The 25234-nt window shown below is 39.0% G+C and overlaps 1 protein-coding gene across 5 annotated transcripts in view; it reads right to left on the reverse strand.

Moving 5' to 3' along the window:
• NRP1 (neuropilin 1) overlaps nucleotides 1-25234 on the reverse strand; it is a 117124-nt gene that overhangs the window by 39430 nt on the left and 52460 nt on the right. For all 5 annotated transcript variants that reach the window (XM_065666712.1, XM_065666711.1, XM_065666710.1 and 2 more), the window contains 3 exons: nucleotides 24329-24556; nucleotides 16324-16479; nucleotides 13493-13659 (listed from right to left, as the gene is read on the reverse strand). In XM_065666712.1, the coding sequence (XP_065522784.1) occupies nucleotides 13493-13659; nucleotides 16324-16479; nucleotides 24329-24556 (551 nt within the window). The remainder of the gene's footprint in view (nucleotides 1-13492; nucleotides 13660-16323; nucleotides 16480-24328; nucleotides 24557-25234) is intronic.

The raw sequence follows: 25234 nt of genomic DNA on the forward strand, positions 1-25234 counted from the left end.
CAAATGCATTTCCCTGCAATTATTTGACATCTAACTTTCTGCACATATGATAAACAAACATCTGGTATTTATTTTAGAGGATGCAAGCAATTTTAGAAGTTTTTGCATGCTGTATGGCTGTGATCTGAGATAGGCAGCTGTCTCCAGACCTGGAATCTTGACATTTCATTTCCATGACCAGAGTTTCAGCTTTGAGTAACTGCAGTATGTTGATAATTGTTGTTTTTTTCCCCAAAATTTGTTCACTTTCATTCAGATAAAAAAGCATATCTCTCTTGGAAAATGATGCCTTAGGGCCTTATCCAAAACCACAGCCTTTGATAATTGCCAGTGCAGCAATGTGACTGCCTTCATTAGCAACTACAAGACTGAGAGTGGACTTGCCTATAAGAATGGGCCCCTAACTTACAAGAAATAAAGAATATCTCAAGTGTGTGTGGGTTTTTTTTCCAGGAGAGAAATGTTCATGTAAAAAAAGCCCTAGTTGTTCCTGCTTCTAAAATCAACTTTTTTCCTGCCAGAGCATATTGCAAGACACTAGCTGTTTCTGCATATGAATTACTTCCTCACTATTTATCCCACAATATCTTTCAGCATCCAGGAAAAATATTTTTATTGCTGTCTTACTGCCTCCAAAGACAGGGGGTGGGTGGCGCATTTTTAAGGCATACATATACAAGGGGTGGCATGCACATACTCATTAGACACCAGTTAAAGAGAAAGAGAAGGAAAACCAATAACAGTTAGCTCTGCACAATGAATCATGTAGCAAGTCTTAGCGAACTGCTGGATAAAGAACACCACACAACATACAAGACTCGAAATTAATATCGCTGGTTCCTATCATCATGCATAACCATGTCATAGTATGGAAGACCTTATTTTCAGAATGAAAGTCTGCCTCGTAAAATAAAATACAGTCATCAAGGGAGCCGTAGCAAGGGAGCAGTTTTACCAGCTTTTAACACTCCTACTGTAGGTCTGTCTGTTCAACAGCCTGAGAAAATAAAGGACAAAGTGCTGGAGTTTGATTAACAACAGGAAGCTTTTTGTTGTGTGCATCTCTTGTGGCTTGAAAAGCTGTATAATCCATCACTTGACACAACATACCAAAGTAAATATTTTCAGAGAACTGTGTCATTTCCCTAGATAGCATACAGAGCTCTGAGTCAGATTAACTGTTGTGACGCTTCACTGTTCTTCTCTCAAATATTTAATTAAGCAAGAGTTGATCTTTTTTATTAGTTGTTGCTGTTGATTTGACCAATCATGCTCTCCCATGATGTATATACAATTATCAGTCAATTCCTTTATTTATTGAGCTTTAAGTAAAGAAGATTATAATGCTAAGCAGAAATGGCACAAGATTTAGTAGAAATTATGAAAACAGTCTAATTAATTTGGCTGGAAAATTACCTTCAAAAGTCTTTGTCCTTGAAATGAGTTACAAAAGCACAAGTCCTTGCTTAATGACAGGGTATAAATATTCATCCTGGGTTTTAGTGAAAATAGTTAAGGCTGTAAACTGTTCTAGATCTTTGTGCAAAATTCTCAGTGGTACTGTGGCAGCTCCATAAAAAAAAGAGGAGACACTGATGTTAGTAAGATCTCTTCTGAATCACTGAAGTCTTTCTCATTGACTTTGACAACAACATCCTGAAAGCCCCAGAAGAGAAAGCAGCTAATCACATGCTCAACTTCTAGTTCGTGCCTAACAACTGCCCTTAGTCAGTACGCTTTGCTGAATCAATGCTTATGTGACTTGGCAAAAATGAGGAAGCATGAAAGAGAAGATGAGCAAACATTCATGCCAAAGAAATAGGAATGCTTGGCAGCAAAAAGGAAATAAACTTTCTTTAGCAGTTGAAATATTCCTCACACTCTTCATCTACTGCCCAAATGCTTCTCTGCAGCAGAAAAAAATCTAAGTATAAAGATTCCTCCAACTGACAACAAAGAATAGACTCAAAGGATGCTATCACATTAAGATACTGGTGCTGGGATTGCTGTATTGAGTACAGTAATGTTTTTAGAGGAAGATCAGACAGTTTCTACAAGAGAAAATTTAAGATAATGATGAAAAAGTATGACTGCTGAAAATAAGAGAACCTTAGTCAACATTATAGAGCTGTTCAAGAAGGAAAAGATGCAGAAAGTGTAAGAAAAATGAAACCCAGAATCAAAAAGGAAAAAAAAGAAGGAAGAAATGAAAGAAAAGACCTCTGTGTCTCTGACAGAGGAAAGATAATGCTTGTGTGGGCTGTGTTGCATCTGGATTCATGGCACATTCTCCCACTCTTATGTTAATTTTTTTTTTGCATAAATCAGAAGCAACTAATTAAAAAAGAAATATTTAATTCTGACATGTTCTTTGAACTGGTGTTCCATCTGGTTCTGTTTGAATAGTAAAATCTGCTGTAGTTGTAAAAATTGGCAAGCAGCACTCTGGTAAAGAGAAACAAAAGAGACTCAGTACAGCAGGTTAATACACTAGCATTTCAACTTGAGACATTTCCAGAATTCAGCAAACCAAATCGCTCCAGTATGGAAACTATAAAGATCAAATGTGAAAGAGAAATGCTGCGAATGGGCCCGGAGAAGCACTGCCACTGGTACACATTAGCTCTGTGTGATATTTTTAGTGTGAGTCTTTGAAGGAGTTGGGTTTAAATGCAAGGGCTATGCAGTGCTCCCCTGAAATGGGCTCACTACTGTATGAAATACATCCAGTGCACATGCAGTGACAGGGAATGATCCTTCTGCTGTTAGTTTGCAAGCTCCACCTCATGTATTCATGTGGTGCTCTGATGTAACACGATCATTGTTCAGAAGACTCAGAAAATACCTTCTTCTTAATTTTTTTTTTGCTTGAAAACTACTTAAAACCTGAACACCAAGATACAATAAACTCTGATAACAAAAGGAGGAAAATGTAATCGTATTGGGATTTCTATAGACTCTGGGATCTAAGTAATCAGCATCTTATGTCATTCAAACCCTCTCTGTAGCAATGAACAGAAAGGCTGATTAACTCTCAGTGCTTTAGAGAAAAGAATGTTTTACATCTTGCAGGAGCATATCTTGCTGTGAAATATTACTTCTTTAAAATGAAAACCTTTGCCCTGCACTACATTAACTTGCAAATGGATAACCTAAGACATGTACAATGACTTGGTCAAAAAAAGGAGGAATGTGAATGGCCCCTTTCTCCAGCTAAGATACTTAGGAACCCTTGCTGAGCAAGAAATGAGTCAGGAACGTAATACTTTTAATTAACGTTTTCTGAATACTTACTTGTAATTTACATTTAATTTTAAACCTGAGCTTAATCCTCTGATCTGGAATGAAGACAACTATTTAGTGCAGTTTGAATGTAACCTTCCCAGTTTGTGTTAGAAACTATAGAAAAGGGAAACTCTATAGCAATACTTGCAGAACCACTCTATTCTGAGAGAATATGAGAAGGACATAATTGTAGTACTCTTTTCCCCCTAAATGTACTGAGCAGCTAATGCACAAATGGGAAACAAGTAATCCAAAGCTTCTCTACCACACTGCTTCACATGTGAATAACTGGGCTTTGGGTGGAAAACAGTGAATTTTGCCTACAAAGTTCTGTAGATTTTTTTTTTTGCCAGCTGCTCTTCTGCTAAAATCAGAGGACACAGGCAGGAGGACTTCATTTATAATGCTTTTCAGTATTTTGAATATAAGTACAATATTACACATGTGTAAACACACAGAAATAACCTCTGCTTCTTCCTGTTTCACAGCATACTTATGTTAATTGTGTAGGAAGCTGGTGGTGGGGTGATATACTATGCAGAATTAAACTGCTGTCTCAGACAGCACACCTTGATGGTGTAGGTAGATCTGACTGTGCAGTGACTGTGTCAGGGTGAGTTCCACTGAAATCACTGGAATTTGCTACACTTAGATGTTTTTAAAGTTCAGGCTTTGGATTTTCTACAAAAAACTAGCAACAAAATGAGGAAAAAAGTGTCAGTGTCTAAGATTTTAAACTTTCAAAGCCTAATTTCACTGGCAATAGGAATAGGTGTATAACCTGTGTCACTTAGACATACATGTATTTTCTTGCGATTGGCTTTCTCATCTTGGAAAATCAGCACAGTCTCTTTAAATCAGTCATTCATCCACAGGAGTCTGCATTCATTTATTTTCTGTTAAATGGAACTGTCAGTTTTGTTGCACCAGAATTCGATTTTCTATTTCATACACATTGTGTATGATGATTTTAATTTACTACTGGGTCACTGCTTTTTTAAAATATGAATTTCTGCTGCCTTCTAGAAAAGCGTCAGGTAGCTGCAGTCAGACGGTGTAGTGAGGGTACTGTAAATGTGCAGTGAAAAATGAGGGACAAAGACTATGCTTTCAAAGATCATTTTGCTTTTTCTTTGCTATGTCCCTCATAGCTCCCTGAACTCACATGTATAGACGAAATACTTCTGAGTCTGTGATTTGGGAGACCTTCTCTCTGCTGTGAGCAATGCTCTTGTCCCATGCTGGAGGACAAAGTGAGACAGCAGAAGGGATGGTGGAGGCTGCCGAGTCCCAAGACAACTTTCCCCTGGTACTAAAACAAAGGAGGAAGACTGCTTTTCCCCAGCTCTGTCATTCTGCTCAAAGTCCAACCATGGGGATTTCGTTTCCAGGGTTTCTTTGGCCAGCTAAAGATGCCTGGTTTGTGTAACCGCACTTTGCCTCCCTAAAAGTTGCTCTACCTCCGGTTATGTAAAGAGCAAAGCTATTGATTTTTAAGTGTTGTGGCTTTTAAAAATAATCATAGGATGTATTTTCTTGGTTAAGCTTGTCATGAAAGGTGGGAACACTCCTATGGGCAGTTGATTTTTAGGGCCTCATAAGAGCACTTTAAAATTGCACTATGTCACCTCTTCAGACCGTAGCTTGAATTTAACAGGATCTGCAATGGAGGAGCTGGCTTGGTCTCTGTTAAGGCTGAAAGCCACCTTAGTCTACAGTACTATAATCTATAACCTAAACATGTCCAGTTAAAATATGCCCTGGTGTTATATACGATAGGACAAATTGATCTTTTCGACACCTTCAGAGGATCAACACATGAAATTAGTTTGGCCCAAAGTGTTCAACAGAGGAGGCTGCAAAAAAAAGACCAGACTACATAGGTACAGATGGTTGGTGGAAGTTATGTATAAACACTGCTTCTCTGACGAGAAGCCAGTTATTCCTGAAAATAGAGGAACCAAACCTCAGCTTAATGTTTGGTCAACTGTATTTTCTCTCCTAGTAGGTGTTATTTGTTAGACAGCTTTGGCATTTATTCTGCCTTTTAAAAGCATTTTTGAAAACCTTGAACGAAAACATTAGAGATAAAGCAAAACAGGAAGCATTTACTTGTTGAAATATATATATACTTTTTTTTTTTTTCATGTGGGAAGAAGACAAGTTGTTTTCTGAAGGGCAGGTGTTTACCACTTGGAAGAAATCTCATTTATCCTTCCACTTTACCTATTTTGCTACTGCTGTGAAAATGTCACCTAAGGGGCAGAACAGAATGAAACTTGGATAGAAAATCAGGATGACACAAGGACAGGGGAGGTAAATAATAGCTCAGCTATCTGCAGCATGGATGCTGGGGTGGGGAAGGGCCCATTGGATGCATGAACTCCTCAGTTTCGTATTACTGTGCAGGTGTGGAAAGACTGAATAAAAATGCACAATCACCTCTGCAAAGCATTTGGCAATACACCTATCATCTCCAACCCAGGGTCAGCCCGGTGAGAACTGAGACCTTTAGCTCAGTAACAACTCTGCTTATTATAACCTGTCTCAGCTGTGCATTCCTAACTGAGGCTGTGTTTCTAGGCACTGCCCTTAGTCACTTCTAGCCTTCTAGCCTCTACATCACCCACAGTTTGACACTGGCCTAGTCTTGTAGATTAATTTATTTCTGCTGGACTCAGAAAAATCTCCTCCTAAGATACCATTCTTCACATCTGCAGAAAGTCCTGGCTGCTCTGAAGCAGATGTGTTGCAGTGCCTGGGAGCTGGATGGGCAAGGCTGCCTCATCCCTCATGGGGTTTGCAAGCCATCTGGGAGAGAGTTCCCCTGCCAAGCAGAATGGCACAAACAACTGATTTTTTGGCTTGGTGGCAGTTTAAAAAGCAGAAAACTCTAACAAACATTTTGAGTCAAGCCAAACGTGAACCTGGTGAAAGGAAAGAAAAACCAGAGGGAGAGGAATAATTTGTACAGTTTTTTTAAGTGACTTTAATTTCTGTGAAAGTAGAAGAAAAAGATGATTTGATTTAAAAAAGCCCCAACAACTGTGATTTTAAGTTTAAAGCCAAATTTAAAAGTTTTAATTTCTTTCCCTTTTGGAACCAGCTAGTAAAAATGAGATAAATTTAAAAAATTATTTTAGTAGTTGCTGAACCAGCGTTTTTACTGGACACTTTTTTAATTCACTATCTCAGCTCTAAAGGGCCATCTGTCTTTCAGCCGCTGAGGGGATGTAGGACTGGACTGGGAAGTGGATGCATAGGTAATTACAGAGTTATATACAAACTACTCAGATCTCTGCATAATGGATCCCCTGAAAGAGCTGAAACTATTATAATGATTAGGCTGGTAGTGGAGGCTCGGAGGGGCTCTGCTTCTGCTGCTCCTCCATATGTTGTGTGCAGGATTGCTCGGAGCCACACAGGACTCCCGTCTGTATTAGGGCTGATGCTGAAACATGTCAGAGGGAGATAGAGAGGATTTTCTTCTAAACTGCATTTTACACCTGCACTTCTGGAGCAATAAGGCTGCCAGTGGTTTTGCACATTTCTCTGAGCATCCCTCCAGCCTCTCCAGAGTGATAAATCTATGGCTGGGAACTTTCTGGTACTAAAATAGCTCTTAAAGCACATTGAATAATCAAAAAGACCCTCATACGTTGCAGGGCCCTTTTATTTCTCCCTCTCCCTCTTGTCTAATTTCAGTACTTGCCTTTGTGAAACTCTACCATTTATTCCCATGTCACAGTAAATAAAGGTACGAATCTATCCTGCTGGGTCAATTAACCCCAGTTCTGTGCTGTGTCACAGTCTGTACTGGCTGTGATTTCCAGAAAGGAATATTCTTTTGTCATTCTTTGCCCATGTGCAAAGCATGTTAAGACTGTAAGATAACTGTAACATTTTTCTACACAAAGCTAACTCTGCTTGTTGTAATTTTTGGAGTGCGGTTATGAACTGTAAAATGACATGAACCGAATACATTACTTGTATTCTAACGTGGTAAAGAAGACAAAGGACTGACAGTTTTTGTGCTTTCATGTCACTGTGTTCCCTAGTGATGGGCAAGCCTTGCCACAAAGTCTCTGAAATTCAGGTCTCAGGCAGTCCTTCAAAGGCTAGGAGAACTGGGAGGATAAGGTTTCCCAGGTTCCATGTTATTCCATGCAATAATATGATGCACTTCACTGCCATATCAAACTCCAAAAGAGACACAAATAATAAGAATAAAAATAACAGGCATTGTCAACGTTCACTTCCTTGAGCTTTCATGTGAAATATTTAGATAAGCTTGCTCAGTAAAGTCAACCTAGACAGCTGCCTGATGTAAGAATAAACCTGTTAATGAAACAAATGTGCTGTGCAGCAGCATGTATAAATACCGACTGTATTTTTAAGCAAATACCTGATAAGGGAATAAGCTATGACACAGATGAAAGGTAGAGACACCAAATGATGAACTGCAATTATTTTCAGAAGTGCTACAGGAGTAAATCTGTACTAATCTATATACCAGTTCACATCAACAAGGCATGCTCCTGGGCTTCGCTTACAAAGGAGAGAATAATGAAGAATGTAGCTTACTGCAAATGTAAAAGAATGAAGACAAATGTGGAAGGAAAATTCCACCTCAGAGGTCCCCCTCATTCTGATGAAGTAGTGTATACACAGAAGTGTTTTAAATCAATGGAAGTATATTTTCCTTGCATGGGAGAGTTAGTGTTAAATAAACAGCTATATTTCAATCAGTGGAGGCAAGGGGGCTCTCCCAGGCTGCTTTTTGAGGAGGCTTATTCTTACCTCTCTGGCCTTTCTCCAGATCCCTAAATGCTTCAAGATTCAGAGGGAGAATTTTGCGACAGATCATCTGATATTCCTAGGGCCGACTCATCTAGAGGTCTAAATAATTACTCTGCAAGAGTTAGAGGTGCTGAAGGGATAGATGGGGAAAGAGGTGGAGATGGGCAGGCAGAGGACAAAGGGAGCAGACCAAACCTGCTCCCTGTGCCAGCGTCTGACTTCATTTGTTTACATGTGATACCAGATCTGTGCCCTGCTGAAAAACCCAGCAGTATGCATTGGGACTGGATTAACCATTTATGTCATATTAGGGAGAACACACAATAAGGAGTTCATCTTAGTGTATGGCCTTGTGTCAGCTGCAGAATGACAGATAATATCCAATCCAGAGTACTATGTCTCTTTACGTTAACCCCCTGTTAACCTTTCTGGAACAAATTTGAACTGGCAGAGTGTGTTTATATGAGAGTAGTGCTTTTTTGTTTTATGGCTGCAAAGTTTTGATCTGATACTAGATTCTTAAAGTTGGATTTATGGTTTTGTCCAACCCCAGCCATAATACGAAGTGAGGAGCTTGTGTCATTAACAAACATGCTTTGCTTTCTGGGCAAGCTGAAGGTCTCGTTCAGTGTTACAGGATGAGAGAAAAATTGTGCCACCCAGAAACTATCATCCAGCTTGGTGGGAGTGTAAAGGTTTGTGTTATATGCATTATAAGAAACATTTTGATAGAAAACATACAGATTCCGCAGTAAAAGTACCCAGAAGGTGTTGCTCCTTGTGGGTTTGAAAACCCACACTATTATGAGGATTGATGATAGCACAGGTTCCCAGTGACCCTGGTAATAGGCAATCAGTCTCTCTTCAAAACCACACGCACGTGAGTCTCAAGTGTCTATAGCTGGTGGCACCTATCCAGCCAGGCACTCCTCCAGGAGCTCCCCCTGGCTCCTGCGCTGCCCTGGAGGGCTGCTGGCCACGACCCAGTGGAGCATCCCCGAGGTGCAAGGCTTGTCATACACAGCAGCCCATGGCTCAGTGGCTTCAGAAATAAGATACAAAAAGTTCCCTAAACATAAAGATTTCACATTACTTTTTTTCAGATAAGTGTATACGTAACTGCTGTTCTTAAACGCAAACTTTAAATCTACTCTGTAAAAATACAATTACTGCTGCCATGGCAGAAATCAGTCATCCCTTTTGAAGGAATGCCTTGAAAATGCAATCATAAAATCCCTGCACGTTATGGATTTCATTAACATTGTACTCCCCTAGGATTCCCAATTGCACAATAACAGGAGTTCTTTAAATTTTAAATACCACAGACAGGAACAGTTTCACTAAAACCAGATGTGAAATCCTTGCATGGGCCTTCTTACTGGCTCTAAGTACTGAAACTGGCTGGTAACTGATACCTATTAACATGTTTGTTGTTCAGATTACAGAAATGGAAACACTATACTATTTTTCCTGTGAAAGGATACGTTAATGAGGGACAATGACTTACATTGCAATGGCAGTTCCCTGCTGTTGATTAAATTAAAGGGCTGGTTTTATTTTTTATTTTAAATTATGCTATTTCACACTGAAGGGCAGTTGAGTGTGTGAAACGTGAGTGTAATAAACAAGTAGGTTGAGCTTAAGGTTGAGAAGCTAATAACATCCCATATGACAATAAACTAACTTCATGGTTATTTTTGGCAACCCTTGCCTCATGCATATCTTTATTCCATTCGTATTAGAAAATCCACAAACCTTATTAATGTGTTTTTAAAGAAGAAATCCAATCTGGAGTGACTCTGTTTCTGATTATTGAGTCACTCCAAATCTCACATTAGTTGAGCAATTTTCAAAAGTGTGTTTGAGGGTAAAATTAAAATGGAGGAAGAACTGTGCAGACTTATGGTGTGACTGTGCTATGGATATTTTGGATATAAGCTTTAACATTTCAACAACTAAGGAGAGGAATGGAAAGGCAGCCTTCACTTAGCAGAGCCTGGTGAAAGCAGGCAGCATTGAGATGAAGTCAGGAGTTAGTACCCTGTCAAGCAGAAAGGAACAACCTCGTTTTGCCACCAAAGAATAGATTTCACGTCCACAGATGGAACTCATATAAATCCATTATTAACAACAAGCCAACACTATTTTCCTAACTATTTTCAGTGAAATAGACCAAAAAACACCAACACCTCTAAGGGGACAATCATATCGCATGCCCTCTAGGCGTCCTTTATCGATACTGATCTCCCTTTGCTGATAAGTAACTGAGGTTTTCTGTTTCTTTTGTCTTAGCAAAAACATTAACCTTGAAGGCGGGGTAAAAGGAAAGGAGAACTATAATATTTGTCCTGTACAAAAAATTGGTACACAAAGGAAATTAGCATTTGGAGCTGAATTTTTAAGCTGTTTTCCTTATGTATGATTGCACATATCTCATATATATGCCCTAGTTGCATATGCATATTAGCAGTTTGAACGCAGACATCACTACTTAACCAGCAGGTTTGTGTGTGTGCAGGTTTGGAAACCTGCAATTGTAAAGAAATTAATGAATACTGATACATACAAAATCTCTGTCTCTGAGACAAGGGCATGTAGGCAGAAATTTTCACATTAGAAGTTCCAAGTTCAGCATTGCTGTACCCTCCAGCCTATTTTTTGCTGTGGAATATGTTCTAGAGTTCTTGAGTTCTTGCACTGTGCAGCAAAAATCTGTTTACGCTGAACTGCACAAAAGCAAATACTTCACATAAATGGCTAGTTTACAAAAGCACACAGAACAAAACAAAGTGACCTCAGTCCTTCCTATACAAAAGCCTTCCTCCTATAAAATACTATGATTTTTTTTTCCCAGGTAATTTAAGAGTGTTTTATCAGTTACATGTCCTTGGCTGTTTGTCTGTAAGCTGTCATGGAGATGAACATCTGTTCCTGGGGATATTTGTACAGAGGAAATATGGGATTTCAATATTTCATCCATATAAAAGCTTGCAACATGCTTACTGCCAGTGGCATCAAGACTTTGTAGAAGATGGAGGTTCATATGCAGAAGGACCCTGTTGTTGAGGTGCCTGGTGGTCTGAAAAGCTTAGCACCCTTCTCATAGATCACCAAGTAAAGTTAACAAGAAAGCTTTTAGAACACATTTGGAAGTTCTAATTAGCAATGTCAGTATTGAATTAAGCCATAATAAGTATAGGAATTAATATCCTCTTGACACAAATGGAACCAAAGATGAGATAAACCGTTGTACCCTGTGAAAAGGCAAGGGTGGTATACTCAATCTCCAAACTAGCTTGGCTGCTTCTGTTACATAGGTTGAGCAGTAGAAATGATTAACAGTTCTTCAGTTAATGCCTATTAAATGCAATGAATCTTCAGGCAAGACTTTGCAGGCTCAGTCACACAAACAAGACCTAGCTCTGCAGAGAAGGCTGCTACAGCCTAGTTGTTCTGCCATAAAGTCTGCCTTGGAGGTACCAGTCCCTCCATACGGGCCATGGGCAATGGAGGAGATGCCTTGGGGCTAGACTGCTCAGGGAAATGGCTCATGCTTCCTTTTCAAAGCCAGGGGCTGGGCGAAAGAAGTGAGAGCTGTGGCATGAGAGTATAGCATATGAACAACCACCAGCTTCTTGGCTGATGCAGTATCTGGAAGCAGCATAAAGCTGCTAAAAATTATGCTCAGTGGTTGTTTCAGCCCTGGAGCACCATGGTTTATGGCAGAAGGCTAAGAAGGCTGAGAAACTCATGGGTAGGAGGCCCGAAGTACCCTGAGCTGTGTTAAGCATAAACCCCAGAGTAGCTTGGATTCTTTTGTGTGTTTGTTATTAAAAAAGTTACTGGTTAAAAAAAGTCCTTTGAAACTTTTTCTCAGAGAGATCTAGTTCTAAGTGAAAGGATTAAGCTATATATATATATGTGTACATAGTCATCATAAATTAATAAAGTTAATAAGCACATAGAAAACATGAATGAGGTTTGCGTAGCTCTCTTGTTTTGATTATCCAGTCATAATGCACAAATGACAGCAGAAAAGAAGGAAATAAAGAGAAAGTGGCGGGTGGCCCTCTGACCAGAAGAAACGTGGAATTTGATTCTGACGCATTCCACCCTTTGTCCATGTGCATTCCATGGATTGCAAGTGGCAATGATTAATAACAAGCTTTACACTTAGATAAGGTTGCAGAGATTTTTACATTTATTCCAAAGTAAGGAAAAGGATCAATAGAATATTTTTTTTTTGCCACTCTGAAGTCTGATTAGTGATTACCAAGTTGCCAAGAGCTCAGGATGTGTAGGGACCCCTAAGCAGGACACCTGAGAGTCCCATTGTGTGCCAAGGATCAGAAATGAAAGATTTCCCCTCTTTTTTCCCCTTGCTAACTACTACTCAACATGTTTTTAAGCTTTCTTGCAGACAGCAAACCTCACAGGAAACACCAATGTGAACATTCGTAAGGACGGCTAATAAGGCATTGTTTTTACATGTCAGTAAGTAATTTCCTACAGAAAACAACAGAAGCAGGAGGAACATTTCAAGCACATGAACAAGTTTTCAATATCAGCAATATTGATCTGATATGCTCAGTGTTTCTCTTAGCTTTTGCCAACAGAAACAGAATCTAGGTTACAGCTAAGAATGTAAGTCAACCTATAACTGACACAAACCAATGTTTTTTTCCAGCTAATGATATTAATACTTGCCTGCTGGTATAGGTTATTTGTATATAGTAATTCATATGAAGAAACTTAACCTGGTCATGCACCAGTAAGCTATGGACCTAATAACAAATAGCAAACAATAAGCCCAAGTAGATTGACTGAACTCAAGGAGTCTCTTTGTGCCGACAAATGTTTGCATGATTTCTCCTGTACTAACAGCAAAGCTGAGGCAGCCAATGTTGCTAATGAATGCCGTGCTTCAGGATGTGGAAGAATAGGCATAAGACAGAAACCATTGAACTCTTTCTATGTGTAACATATTCCAGAAGGGACATAGGTCTTCTGAGGTGAAATCTGAGTGCATGAAAGCACCGTGCTGTATTAATGCTTAACTGTAATCAGCTAGAGACATAGCACATGCTCAGTTTACTGGGACATTCCACTTTAAGTGCATGTTAAACTAATATTGACTTTTCCACTAAACCAAAATCTCTGTTATTTGTGCCCAGAAGACTGAAAAAACAATAGATGTGGGAAGCAGAAGAATTAATCTTCCTGACCTTTTCTTTTTTCATACCTTTGAGAGTTAGTCTTTTTTTGTGTGTCTAATAGGGAATGTGAGCTATTCACTTGCAGTGATTCTCAGATTATGTGGAAGTCCTTCACTTGGTTATTTTTGTCTTTTCTTTTGCATTCCCCATAGAGTATTATTAATAATATTTTTAAAAAGTTATCTATTTACCTGTATCCATTCTCTGATAGAATCTTCCCCTGGAGTCCATCCATTTTCAGGGTAATTTAGCCGGGACCTTTCTGAAGACCAGATAGCACTATACTGGGAGGAGACAGTGATTTGATCAGAGTGAATTTCTCCTGACTCCATTCCTAGTGGTTCCATGCACTGGAAATCTGAAGAAAAATAAATTACCATCATTATTATGGTCAGCCTTTTGATTTAGGCTTTGAATAATGAGAACCTTTTCCTGCTTTGAATACGAATATCCAAAGAATTTATTTTTATGTGACTCTGAATTCTTTAGCAACTTTGAATGAGGCAGTATGGGCTTATGGTGTCATTCTTAATGCTGTCATTCAAGTTGCCATGGCAATTCCTGCAAAAATAATGCTATACTAATATTTTCAGCCGAGCATTGTAGCCATTTCGATATAGGACAATAGAATTCTCATTTCTAGGGTGGCACATGCACTTCTGTGGGTTCATAATACAAAACAATGTACATTCAACTCATAATTATGCACAAAGGCAGGAAAGACAAACCTGGCGACTGTGTAAAATAATTTAATTTTAAACTACTTACACCACTAGAAAAAGTACAAAATCTTTTAAAAATATTATTAAAATTTTAGCAGTTCTTTTTCGATCCTGGAAAGAAACAGATCAGCAAAATTTGAATCCAGGTCAGAAGATGAATGACCTAAGGGAATTAACAAGTCTTCTGTAACGCTGATTGTCTCCATCCAATATTTTTATTGATACAAAAATTATGCAGACAATTCAGAATCAATTGACATCCTAGTCACTATAGTGAATTCAAAGGCTGGTAGGGCATGGAGACTAAATTCTTCTTTAAGACTTCAAAAAGAAAGGCTTCAACCTTGCACTGGCCTGAAGCAACAGAGACCAGTGGCTTTAGCTGGACCCTCACACTCAGCTCTTTGTGAATCCTGCTGTCAGAAGTTTACCAACCCCACTGCAAAAGCAGGAGAAAATGACAAGTGCCTACACTTCTTTATAGTGACTTCATAATATATAAACGTAATCCATTCCTTTGTTAGCAGTTCAAGGTAAAATACCAGTGTGTGAAGTGGAGTACACACTCCTTTTTATCACATCTTTTCTGAAGCTGATGTATCTCTAACAGAGGGATGAGTGCTGAGCTGAAGGTTTCAAAATCCCTGAGCTGGTAAAATGAGCTTTTAATAAGGAAAATTCTGATTTTTCAATGAAAATTAAAATATTCTGAAAAAAATTGTTTAAATACTTTATGTGGGATCCAAAAACTTCTATTCAGAAACACTATCAGGGTACTTTATAAGAATAGTAGTTGGGGTGACCCATAACTGAATTATTAAACCTGCTGCCAAACTGTACTTCCCATCTCATACCACCCTTTCCCACATTTTTGTGCTGATTCAACATATTATGGGCCTTGGGTAAAGTACTGAAGCTGAATTATGTAAGGGAAGACTCAAAATAACTTCTGCCTGGGATCAGAAGAGCTACAAGCCGCTATAAAGAACACAGGACATGGTAACTGGGAGTCATATTAAAATATCTGAAAAGTAGGTGTCTAGTTTTGTTCTAGACATATGTACTTTCCCTGTAGTCCACTAAGAAGGACAAGTACCTCCTGGGGACACCTCACATCTTTGTGACAAGTAGGCTGAGTTATCCTCTGGAGGTGACCCTCTCTGCATTGACAACACAAAGAGCAAATGTGGCTGAAATTGAGAGGAATCGTTCCTCTGTCTAAGTCTGTGTCATAGAAGTTGTTTCCTCTTGTCATCCAAAAGGGTTTTCACACACACTAACTTCTTAAGAGCTGAAGGCATCCCAGCATAGCAGATATTAATTCTGGCTGCAGTGTGATGTTCCTTCTACAGCCCAGGAAGGATGACTGTGGGGGACCAAGTCGCCTGTGCTAGGAGGGGTAGGAGCATTCCCTATATAAGCAGAAGCCAAACTAGCTGGAGGTACAATCTGAGGGAGATGGAAGATGGAGGATGCTTCACATCAACAGAGGCAGGGTATTTCCTGTTCCCTCTTCCTGGCTGTTCGTGTATGGGAAAGCTATTAAAGAGGCAGAGGTGCAGAGTAATGGTGATGATAATTTTAGTTTACTAATTTTTCTTTTGTTCCTTCTTTGACTAAACAAGTACATCCAATCTGGGTGGATCTGCTCAAAACTCAGTAAGTTGGAGGAAAGAGATAGAGTTTGATTTAAAGTGTGTACTTTATCATCAAGCAAAGCAAGGAAATCTGCAAGGGCATGGTTTAACACAGCCCATTATTTTCCTGCATCTCCCGCACTTCATTTCATTCTCTGTCCGAAAGGTAAGCACAAAAATAGGGCAACTGGGAAAAAAAATATGAGACAGAACAAAGCTTAGATAGCTTATGAAATGGTTTACCAAGAGCACATATATTAAAAGGGTTCTGTTTATTCAAGAAATCAATCATCAAAGCTTATTCTATGTAATAAAAGGAGGCTTTGGATAGTGCATTCATTGTTCATGTTTTATTGTTTTAATGTGAGTGTTCAATTGCTCTGCATTCCTGTGTTTCCTTGGTCAGCACAGTTTGTCACAATAATTATCCTGACTTCCTGCCAATACTGTGGAATAAAATTGAGGAGAATTCTGCTTCTTGCACTGCTTTTCAAAGGGCTGCTGTTCTTTAAAAGAAAAAAAAGAAAAGAAAAACAGAAGCAAATCTTCCCCACCATCTTATTTATTTAAGGTCTCTTTAAAGTTTTATGCAACACCTGGAGTGCAAGAAGACAGAGCAAAGAATATTTTCCAAGAAACTCTGTGGGATAGATAAATACTGACCTTCTGATACACTGCTCTGTGACACGCTGTAGTTCGCTGAAAATCCTTCTTTTGCTATTGCACTGTCAGTGTAAAATACCATTGAAAGAATCCCTGTTGAAGACCGGACACGTCCTGGGTTGTTCTGCCCACAATAACGCCCTATGTGAGGGCCAACTGCAAAAAGACAGGATATAATAGTAAACTCCCAGTTCTGGCACAACAATAGATGCTACTGCAATAACCTCCTAAAGAGAGCCCCTCAGTGGGAAATAGTGAACCTCTGCAACAGTTCAAAATCACAATTTCATCGATTGCTTAGCCTACCCTAGTAATTGCTTACCCTACCCTTCTAAAATGTTCCAGATAGCACTCCATAAACCTCTAAAAATATAAAGAACTAGGATTTCAGAAAGGATCCTTTAAAGTATACAGAAAGGGCAATGATGCACAAAATTACATTTTCCGAAACGTGATTGAAGCACCTATTTATGACAAGAACATCTGAATGGCCTGATTTGCCCACCATTCTATAACATGCTCTAGGAATAGGATTTCAAACAGCACTTTCCAGGTTTTTATGCGCAATACTGCAGATAATCTGTTAATTTTATAGTGAATTTAAAAAAACACTTTTGTACTCATATTGATATAACTAATAACTGCTTACCCCCTCCTATTCAGGCTTTCAGCACACTCATATAGATCTTTTGCCTATATGCTCAATATTAAAGAATACTGTAAATAATTCAAGAGAAAAATCTTAATCCTTTCAAAAGATCAAGGATTTCTTAGCTTATATCTCCATGTTACAGCACACACGCATATATACACACATGCATAATTTCTTGGTGCTAATAATGCAAGAACCAGTTCCTGATATTTTTCTGGATTTCCTGTGCAGTGAGATAATCTTTTTCCTTAATTAAGCTACTCAGTTCACTACTGACATATGTGGCCTTCAAGCACTTGAGCATTCCCTACAGATAGGTCCCTAGGCTGTTGAGTGGTGGTACATCTGTGCTTGCAAACAGTATAAAAGATAATGATAAAACCCATCCATGGAGTCAATCATGCAAATAATCATGAGACATCATTCTAATGCTTAAACCATTGGCTTTCCAGGCTTAAATTAACACCTTGCCTTTTCCCTGGGAAGTCCATTTCACTTTCATTTTAAAATGTAAAATATTTGTATTTCCTAATTATTCTCCATTCAAATAAAATCCTCAGCTAATACAATTTTGTAGTCATTTACTGGCATTTTCCAGCAACTAAAACAGTTCCAGCTTGGAATAACTTTATTATGTAAGCTACACATTTTTGTAAAGCCCTAGAGCTGCCAGAAAGAAGGAACTCAGATGTTAAAGCTCTTGCTGCCAGCATGTGCTTTTCTATCCCTATTCTGGCCATAGTTAGTCTTCAGTTGCCTTGGCAATCCCATGGCATTTAGAATACCTGCCAGTTCAGCCCTTTTACATGAGGCTTGGTCAGTGCACTATTGACAGAATGAAACACACCACAGAGGGTATGACTCGACTTCTCCCTTGTCCTAGAAATCATTAAAGTCTTACAGTTGTGTTATACAAGTTGTTTTAGACTGTTGCAATTAGTGGCTTCTTAAAAACACAAAATAATGCCCCCACTCCAAATGATGCATTTTTCTTTTTTCTTTTGCCTTTTCTATGTGCAAACAACTCTGATCTTGCTCATTCCTGTGATAGCTTTCAATATTATAGCTTCCAAAGTTGCACTGAACTGCAAGAAAATGAGGATAAGGCCACCATGTTATGGCATTCTGAGCCTCCCTCCTCCCATTTCCTGTAGGGAAGCCTCTTTGAAATGACAAACAGTAGAGAACTTTGTTTAAAGCAGACAGGCTTTAAGATCCCCCATGACTCACTGGTTTATAATTTTTAAGGCATATTTAGTGATTCTGCATTTCAGTCTGCAGATTGGCCCTGCTATCACAGTACTATTCCTTTTGCTAGCTATAAATGCAAAAGCAAAAATCTTCCAGAATATGACAGAAAGTGCTATTGGATTTTTTTTGCACATGTAAACCTTAGCCTGATGAGCTAATACAATATTGATCTGAGCAGAAACAGATGAAATAGAGATTCTTATTCTTCTTACACAAAGTTTTTTTTTCCATTCAAGTCTTGAAAACAGTTGAATGACAATAAATTATCAAATGTTTTGGGTATCACCACATCAAATAAACGCTATGTGGGGAACACCATCTGAGCAATCATTTGGGGGATTATACTGCTGTCTGATCAGGTAGATTATACCACTGCTTTTTTTTTTTTTTTTAATAGATCTTCTACAGTCCCAAATGGGAATTTTAGGGCACCAGGTGCTGAAAAGTCATTGGGCCAGAAAGCTCTTTGCAGCCTCTACCTGTAGGCCGTCATCTTGCTTTGTCAGGATAAGTCAGGAAGGCTTACTTCAAATGAGAGTCACTTGGAGATGTCCTCACCCAAGGATGGTTCTAAGTTACCCATAGAACAATGACATTTTGGTTAGCCAGCTACTTCATTTGACTGGCCATGCTGTAGCCGTTTCTGGGACCTTGGCTCCTCTTTCCACTAGCATAGTACGATATAATTGAAAACTGAGTAATTTTCAGGTTAAAAGATAGAGGGGCAACAACAAAACCTGTTTTGAAAGTTTTTCCCAAAATGAAGAATCTAGTTCCAGAACTTGACTGAATCCTTCATTATTTTTAACATGCATGTTTGATGGTTTACGGAACTGAGTTTGGAACATATAGAATATGGCTGGTGGTTTAAAACTAAACAGAAACCTTATCCTTACTAACTCCTTTCTACTGTACAAAGATTACACATACCAGGAAATTTTGAGACTCATTGAAATACACATTTGCTTATACAGCTGTAATCTTAGCTTTTAGAATTCAGTGAAAAAGACCCAAACCAACAAAATACAAGAAAGAAAAAATGGTAACCAGACTTCTAAAAGGGAATGTTATCCTAACTAGCCATTTTACTGATTTTTAAAGCTGGCCTTTAAAAGTATGCTGGTGTGCTGTGGACAGCATTTTCACAGCAGTATGACTGTTATTGACAAAATATTTGAACACAATTTAGAAAGCTAAAGAGAAAAGAGCTGAATAATGAATCCCATCATCACAGTCCAGTAGTCACCTACACTGAGACTGTGTGTACTCTTGTATCTTAATAGCTTCTCACAAGAGTGCAGAAAGCAACCACAATGGAGGAGAAACACACTTAGACTGATAGCAACCTTCATTTGCACTGATGTTAATGGCTGAAGCAAAGCATTCTGTTGCGCTCTGTGATTCACTGGAAGCTCTTGTGGTATTGACTGAAGCAGCAATGCTTAGCCTGTGGTTCTCAAACCATATGTGGACCTCTTTAAATTACTTTTGAGCCCTAGTAGACAGGCTATAGAGCTTCAAAGAGAGTTGCGTGATGAATATGTGCAATTCATCACTTAAGCTAGACCTCATTTTGAATGGGTTATTTTTCTTCAAAGTCATTAATGGACTGCTCTCAGCTGAGGCTGGCTGAGGTATATTTGTGCCTTAGGTAAAAATTATTTTGGTGTCTAGTTTACTCATGCAAAATCACATATTTTTATTCTGTGATCTACTCACTCTTGTGCTCTAACTCCACTTGTTATGTCCATCAAACCATAGTCCCTTTTCTGTACCATATTTGCAGTGTGCACCTGTAGCTTTCAAATATTTTCCAAAAGGGTTTCTTTCACTTACTGCTTTGCTCAAGAGAAAAGGCTGAAGGGTGCTCTTGACATACAGTGATGCAGAAACAAAATGTCAGGTTTGAGGCATCCCTAAATGCCTACCATTCCCCTTCTGAACCAGCAAAACACTTAAACCAGTGTTTAACTTCAGACCTGAATGTGTCCTTGGTGAATTCCTTTTAAAGTCAATCTAACTGCTCACATTCTTTAAAGATAAGAGCGTGTTTTGCAGAATCAAGACGCAAGTACTCAGCACTTGCCAGAGTCAATCCACTAAAAGGACAACCAGGTAGGCTGAGGACTCCATGACTGTGACAGAACATTTCAGGATTAACATCTTTGTGAATGACTGCTACAGTTGCTGTCAAATTGTCTAACAGAAAATTGTTTTAAATCAGCAAAATGGCAATTACATAGAAGCAAAATGTAAATGGAAACATACTGATTTTGACATATCCTTTTAAACACTGTTGTGAAAATCTGTTTAAGAGAACATTTTGCCTTTTTTTTTTTCCTTTTTTGGGAAAGGAAGGAAAAAAAAACAACAAACCAAGTGTAGAAACTGGCAAATTCATTTCCTGCTTATCTATTCACTGTACCTGATCAAATCCTACAGTGAAAACATATTCCACTTATGTTGGGTTTCATCTGCTCTAACTTAGGTATCTGAAGTTTATGTTTGAGTTAGTGATTCATAGCTCCCAGCACAGTCAATGAGATAAGAAACTCCAGAGCTCCATTAACTGCACCTTAAATGTCTGAGACAGATCAGAGTGGGGTGCTGTTCTCTGCTGAGAACAGAGGGACTGACAGTGCCTAGCTCAAACATTGATGCCTGGTTTCCAGAGCTGGGTGAGAGCAACATGTTCAGAGGGCTGTCCAACTAATTCTGCCCTGGTTCCAGCCACAACTATTTTCCATCAAACGGTTTTCTGTGTCCTATTAACATACTGCCATCATCCTAGCAAATCACAGCTGTATTGCTGTGGAGCAGGGTATTTGAACTGAGTGATATACATTTTTTCCAAACATTTAAAAACTCATTCTACCTCATGTTTGTATCAGTGTAGTGCAATGGTGGCTTTAACCTCTTGCACAACTGGGCATATGAATAGCAATGCAGTATAACAAAGCAAAATAGCTCCCTACATCACTAAACAGAGCAGGCCAGGGACCACCCTCTGGACTTGCAGCCAGTAGCCAGGGCTGTTCTTGGGACCAAACTAGCGGTGTGATACATCTCACTCCCAAAGAACTCTTCCATCTGAATATGCCTGTGTCCAAAGTGCCTGTTGGGAATGACCCCTGGCTTTTGCTGTCCTCCAAACTGTCCTTAGGAATTGCTTGAGAAAGTGAAAACTGATATAGGCTAAAACGATGCACGAGAGTATGCCAGCAATTAAGAAGTACATACAACCATGCCTTGGCCCTGTTTTATTTAGTAGTGTGGATATAGCTTCAGAATACTTTTTCATGGACCAATGGGAAATTGACAAACTGTTGAAAGACACCCTGGGTGAGCCTCCTTTCATCAAAAGTAACCATACCATCTAACATTTTCAGAAATTTACTACTTCCATGTGGATGCTAATTAGATTTATTTTGCCTTCCTTCCTCCTTCCCCCCTCTGCCCTCCCCTGATTATCTGGATACTCTCTTTCTGATATCTAGACACTTTTAATTCCTATCTTCGGTTTATGGCTGGGTCATATCAGTGGTTTCCTGCGTCAGCTTCGCTCTTCAGTTGAAATAACTCTCTGTGTCAGAGAGAAGAATTCCTACTCATTCTGTGATGCGATTATAGAGGAGCAATCACATTCTTTCTGCCTATGTAGTGTTAAGTTTAACAAGAGAGCCTGACTGCTGGTTAAGGATTGTCCTACATGAAATGATGCAGCAAACGTTTCCCAACAACTGCCACAACCTCCAACAGTTTGTAACTAAGGGAACATTTATTTCTAGTCTACAAATTCAGTTGAATATTTACAAACATGTAAACACTCTTATTGGATGTCAGCATCATTTTGGGTTTAGACAGTTTGTGGGGGAATTGGAAGGCTGATAATGCCTGTTGTTAATTGCTCTCTAGTATGGCTCAGTCACTATCTTGAACCAGAAAATTATGGCTTTGAAACCCTCTGACACTAAAAAGAATGCGTGTCTTTTTGGTAATATTACCCATAAATTGATTGATTGGATCATCTTTTCACATGTCAGATTAAATGGAAGTTCTACAGGAATTCAGCTTGGACAGATTTGGCCTATATACAAATAAACCTATTATTAAATGCTCCAGACATCATTATTGTAATGTAACAATACTATTTTCCTAACTGAGGCATTAAATACAAAACAGTCTTTCAGCTACTGTTATGGCTCTTCGTTGTTTATTGGAAGGGATTGAAAAGAGCCGTGATAAACCCATTGAACATAAACTAAAAAGAAAACTAAGTATAAGTTAAAAAGCACATACCTATTTACTGCATCATCGGTAAAAGCTTTAATTAAAATTATATTGGGGATTTATGTAGGAAAACAGGCAAGTTTAACTGCGTTAATAAAATATGTTCCTTAAGTTATATGTTTTCATTTAAATGAAATATTAATGTAGGATTACCAGTCTGTAGAAACTGCCACTGCTGCTCATAAAAGCAAAGAAAATATCTATTAATATGGGTTATCATACCAGTGGAAAACTGAAGTAGTTGTAATTAGTGCCCAACAAAAACAACATAAATCTTCAGTTGTTGAAATTTGCTACCAGTCACAAAATTAAGAAGAAAAAGTCAACTTCAAGATGCTTCTCTTTATCAGCTTATGCCATAAATAGAAACAAGTGAAAAAGGCATCACAATCAGGTTTACATCGAATCACAGAATCATAGTGGTTAGGGTTGGAAAGGACCTTAGGAAGATCTAGTTCTAACCCCCCTGCCATCGGCAGGGATGTCTCACACTAGGCCATGTCGCCCAAGGCTCTGTCCAACCTGGCCTTGAACACTGCCAAGAACGGAGCATTTACTACTTCTCTGGGCAGCCTGTTCCAGTGCCTCACCACCCTCACAGTAGAGAGCTTCTTCCTTATATCTAACCTGAACTTCCCCTGTTTAAGTTTAAACCCATTCCCCCTTGCCCTATCACTACAGTCCCTGACGAAGAGTCTCCCCCTGGCATCCTTGTAGGCCCCCTTCAGATGCTGGATACACAGCTGTTTGCCCAGTTCGTACTGGCGTTTGGCCACACTAAACGTTATGCATTCAGCTGGAATAGTCCCTTTTATGCTGGAGCCACAGCCTATGGATCTGACATTCTTGGAGAACTGGTACATGGCTGCCCTACCTAGAGGGAACATAGATCTCGTGGACCCATTGCTGGGAAAGCTATTGCTACAGAAACCATGCAGTTATTTTGCTCATCAGTCTCGGTGTAAAACAGGGATATGAGATTGGGCAGAGGGTGAAATGGGGGCTCACCGGCGCTATTGTTTTAGCTGATATCCAGCTATGTACTCAGTGTATTTGCACAAGGTCAAGTGTGTTCAGCAACTAAGTGGAAAATTACTGATGTGGCAGAGAAGTAAGCTCCAGAAGGGTACCCCACACCCCCCCCCCAAACATGTGCCCAGTTAACCAAAGATTATAAATTAATCTATTTAAGATAAAACCTTTGGATTTGCTTATACTGCTGGAAGACAGAGCATGATGAGGGAGGAACCCTGCAGTGCCCAATCACTGAAAACGACAGAACGAATAACTCAGTGGCTGTTTACTGACCTGGGTAATCATTTAGTCACTATTATTTCAATTGTATGAACACCACGTTTTCTCTGGCAATGAAATTCTCTGATTTTACAGCTGGTCTGTAACCCGGATCGTCCACAGCTTGGAGGGCTAGTACCTGAAGTCCAGTTTGCGCAAGCTGGAAATTTCTGGACAATACTCATGTATTAGCTGTGAAAGTTTGGGGACACATTATGAGGCGTCATATTTAATTTATTTTAGTGTAGGAAGTCCATTACATATTCCCTCTAAAAACAGAGGTTTCCCTCAAGCTAACTGTTCAAAATTTAACATATTTCATAAAAAAAATTGCTCACACTGTGATATGCTTTACTGAATGAATTTACAGAACATTTTCCCCATTTCTCTTTAATTCAACTCGTTTCACATAAATCAAGCAAGGACCTCTCTACAGTGACATTTAAAAAAATGAGCACATGCCTTCTGCAGCCCATACAGCATAATGGTTATGCATATCACAGTCCATTTTTCTCTTACCATCAGGGAATCCATCCCAGATTTCCAATCGGTCATAGCGACAGAACGCTCCCCCTGGAGTATTTGAATCAGGTTCTAGCTCAAAGCTTTCAAATTCCAGTATAATCTCTGACATCTTTGGTGCAAAGATAATATAAGTGCATTCAAGGCTATTGGGATATTTTTCAGGGAATCCAGGAGACTTTATCACTCCACTTGATGAAGTAAAGTTTCTGGAACATTCAGGTCCTGTAAAAGAAAAAACAAAATCACCTGGGTTAATGCTGTGCTACTGAGCAAAGTAGTTAACTGGAGAACAAATTAGGTCATATTGTCTCTCCAGCAGCAAAGGTGGCTTTTCAAGGAAACACCTCATTTTAATAGCTGCATTAATCATTCAGCCAGCTTGTTGCTATTATTGATAGTCAGATTTTAAAGCACAGTTCACATATACTGTCTGATCTCCAATTTTCAATTTGTATGGAACAATATGAAACCTTGTACCAGCTCTAGAAAAAATTATGACAAATACAAAGTCATGTGGGAACAATGAAAGTGTAAGCTGCAGAAATCTCGACAGAGCCCTAGAGAAATAATTACAGCCCCTTCAAGCTCAGATCTTTAAATCTTACAGCTGACAGCCTTTTATTGGTGAAATAGAATTTTTTACAAAAGCGGGTGAGTGAATTCAGTAGAGGGAGTAGTGGTTTCAAATTCCTGGAGCACTGACTCAGTAACTCTGCCAGATGTGACCTATGCCTCCTTGACAAACTAAATGTGGAAGGTAATTCGTACATGTACCAAGGGTGAGTGACTCATTCTGAGTGGTGTTGACACAGGTGCACCAGTAAAATGTTGCTGTTAGTGAAGGCATGATAAACTGTGTAATCACACAGGCAGTGTTGCTAGAAGTCACCTAATGTCAAT

The sequence above is a fragment of the Lathamus discolor genome, chromosome 2 (genome assembly GCF_037157495.1).
Source record: "Lathamus discolor isolate bLatDis1 chromosome 2, bLatDis1.hap1, whole genome shotgun sequence".
In the NCBI taxonomy this organism is placed as follows: Eukaryota; Metazoa; Chordata; class Aves; order Psittaciformes; family Psittacidae; genus Lathamus; species Lathamus discolor.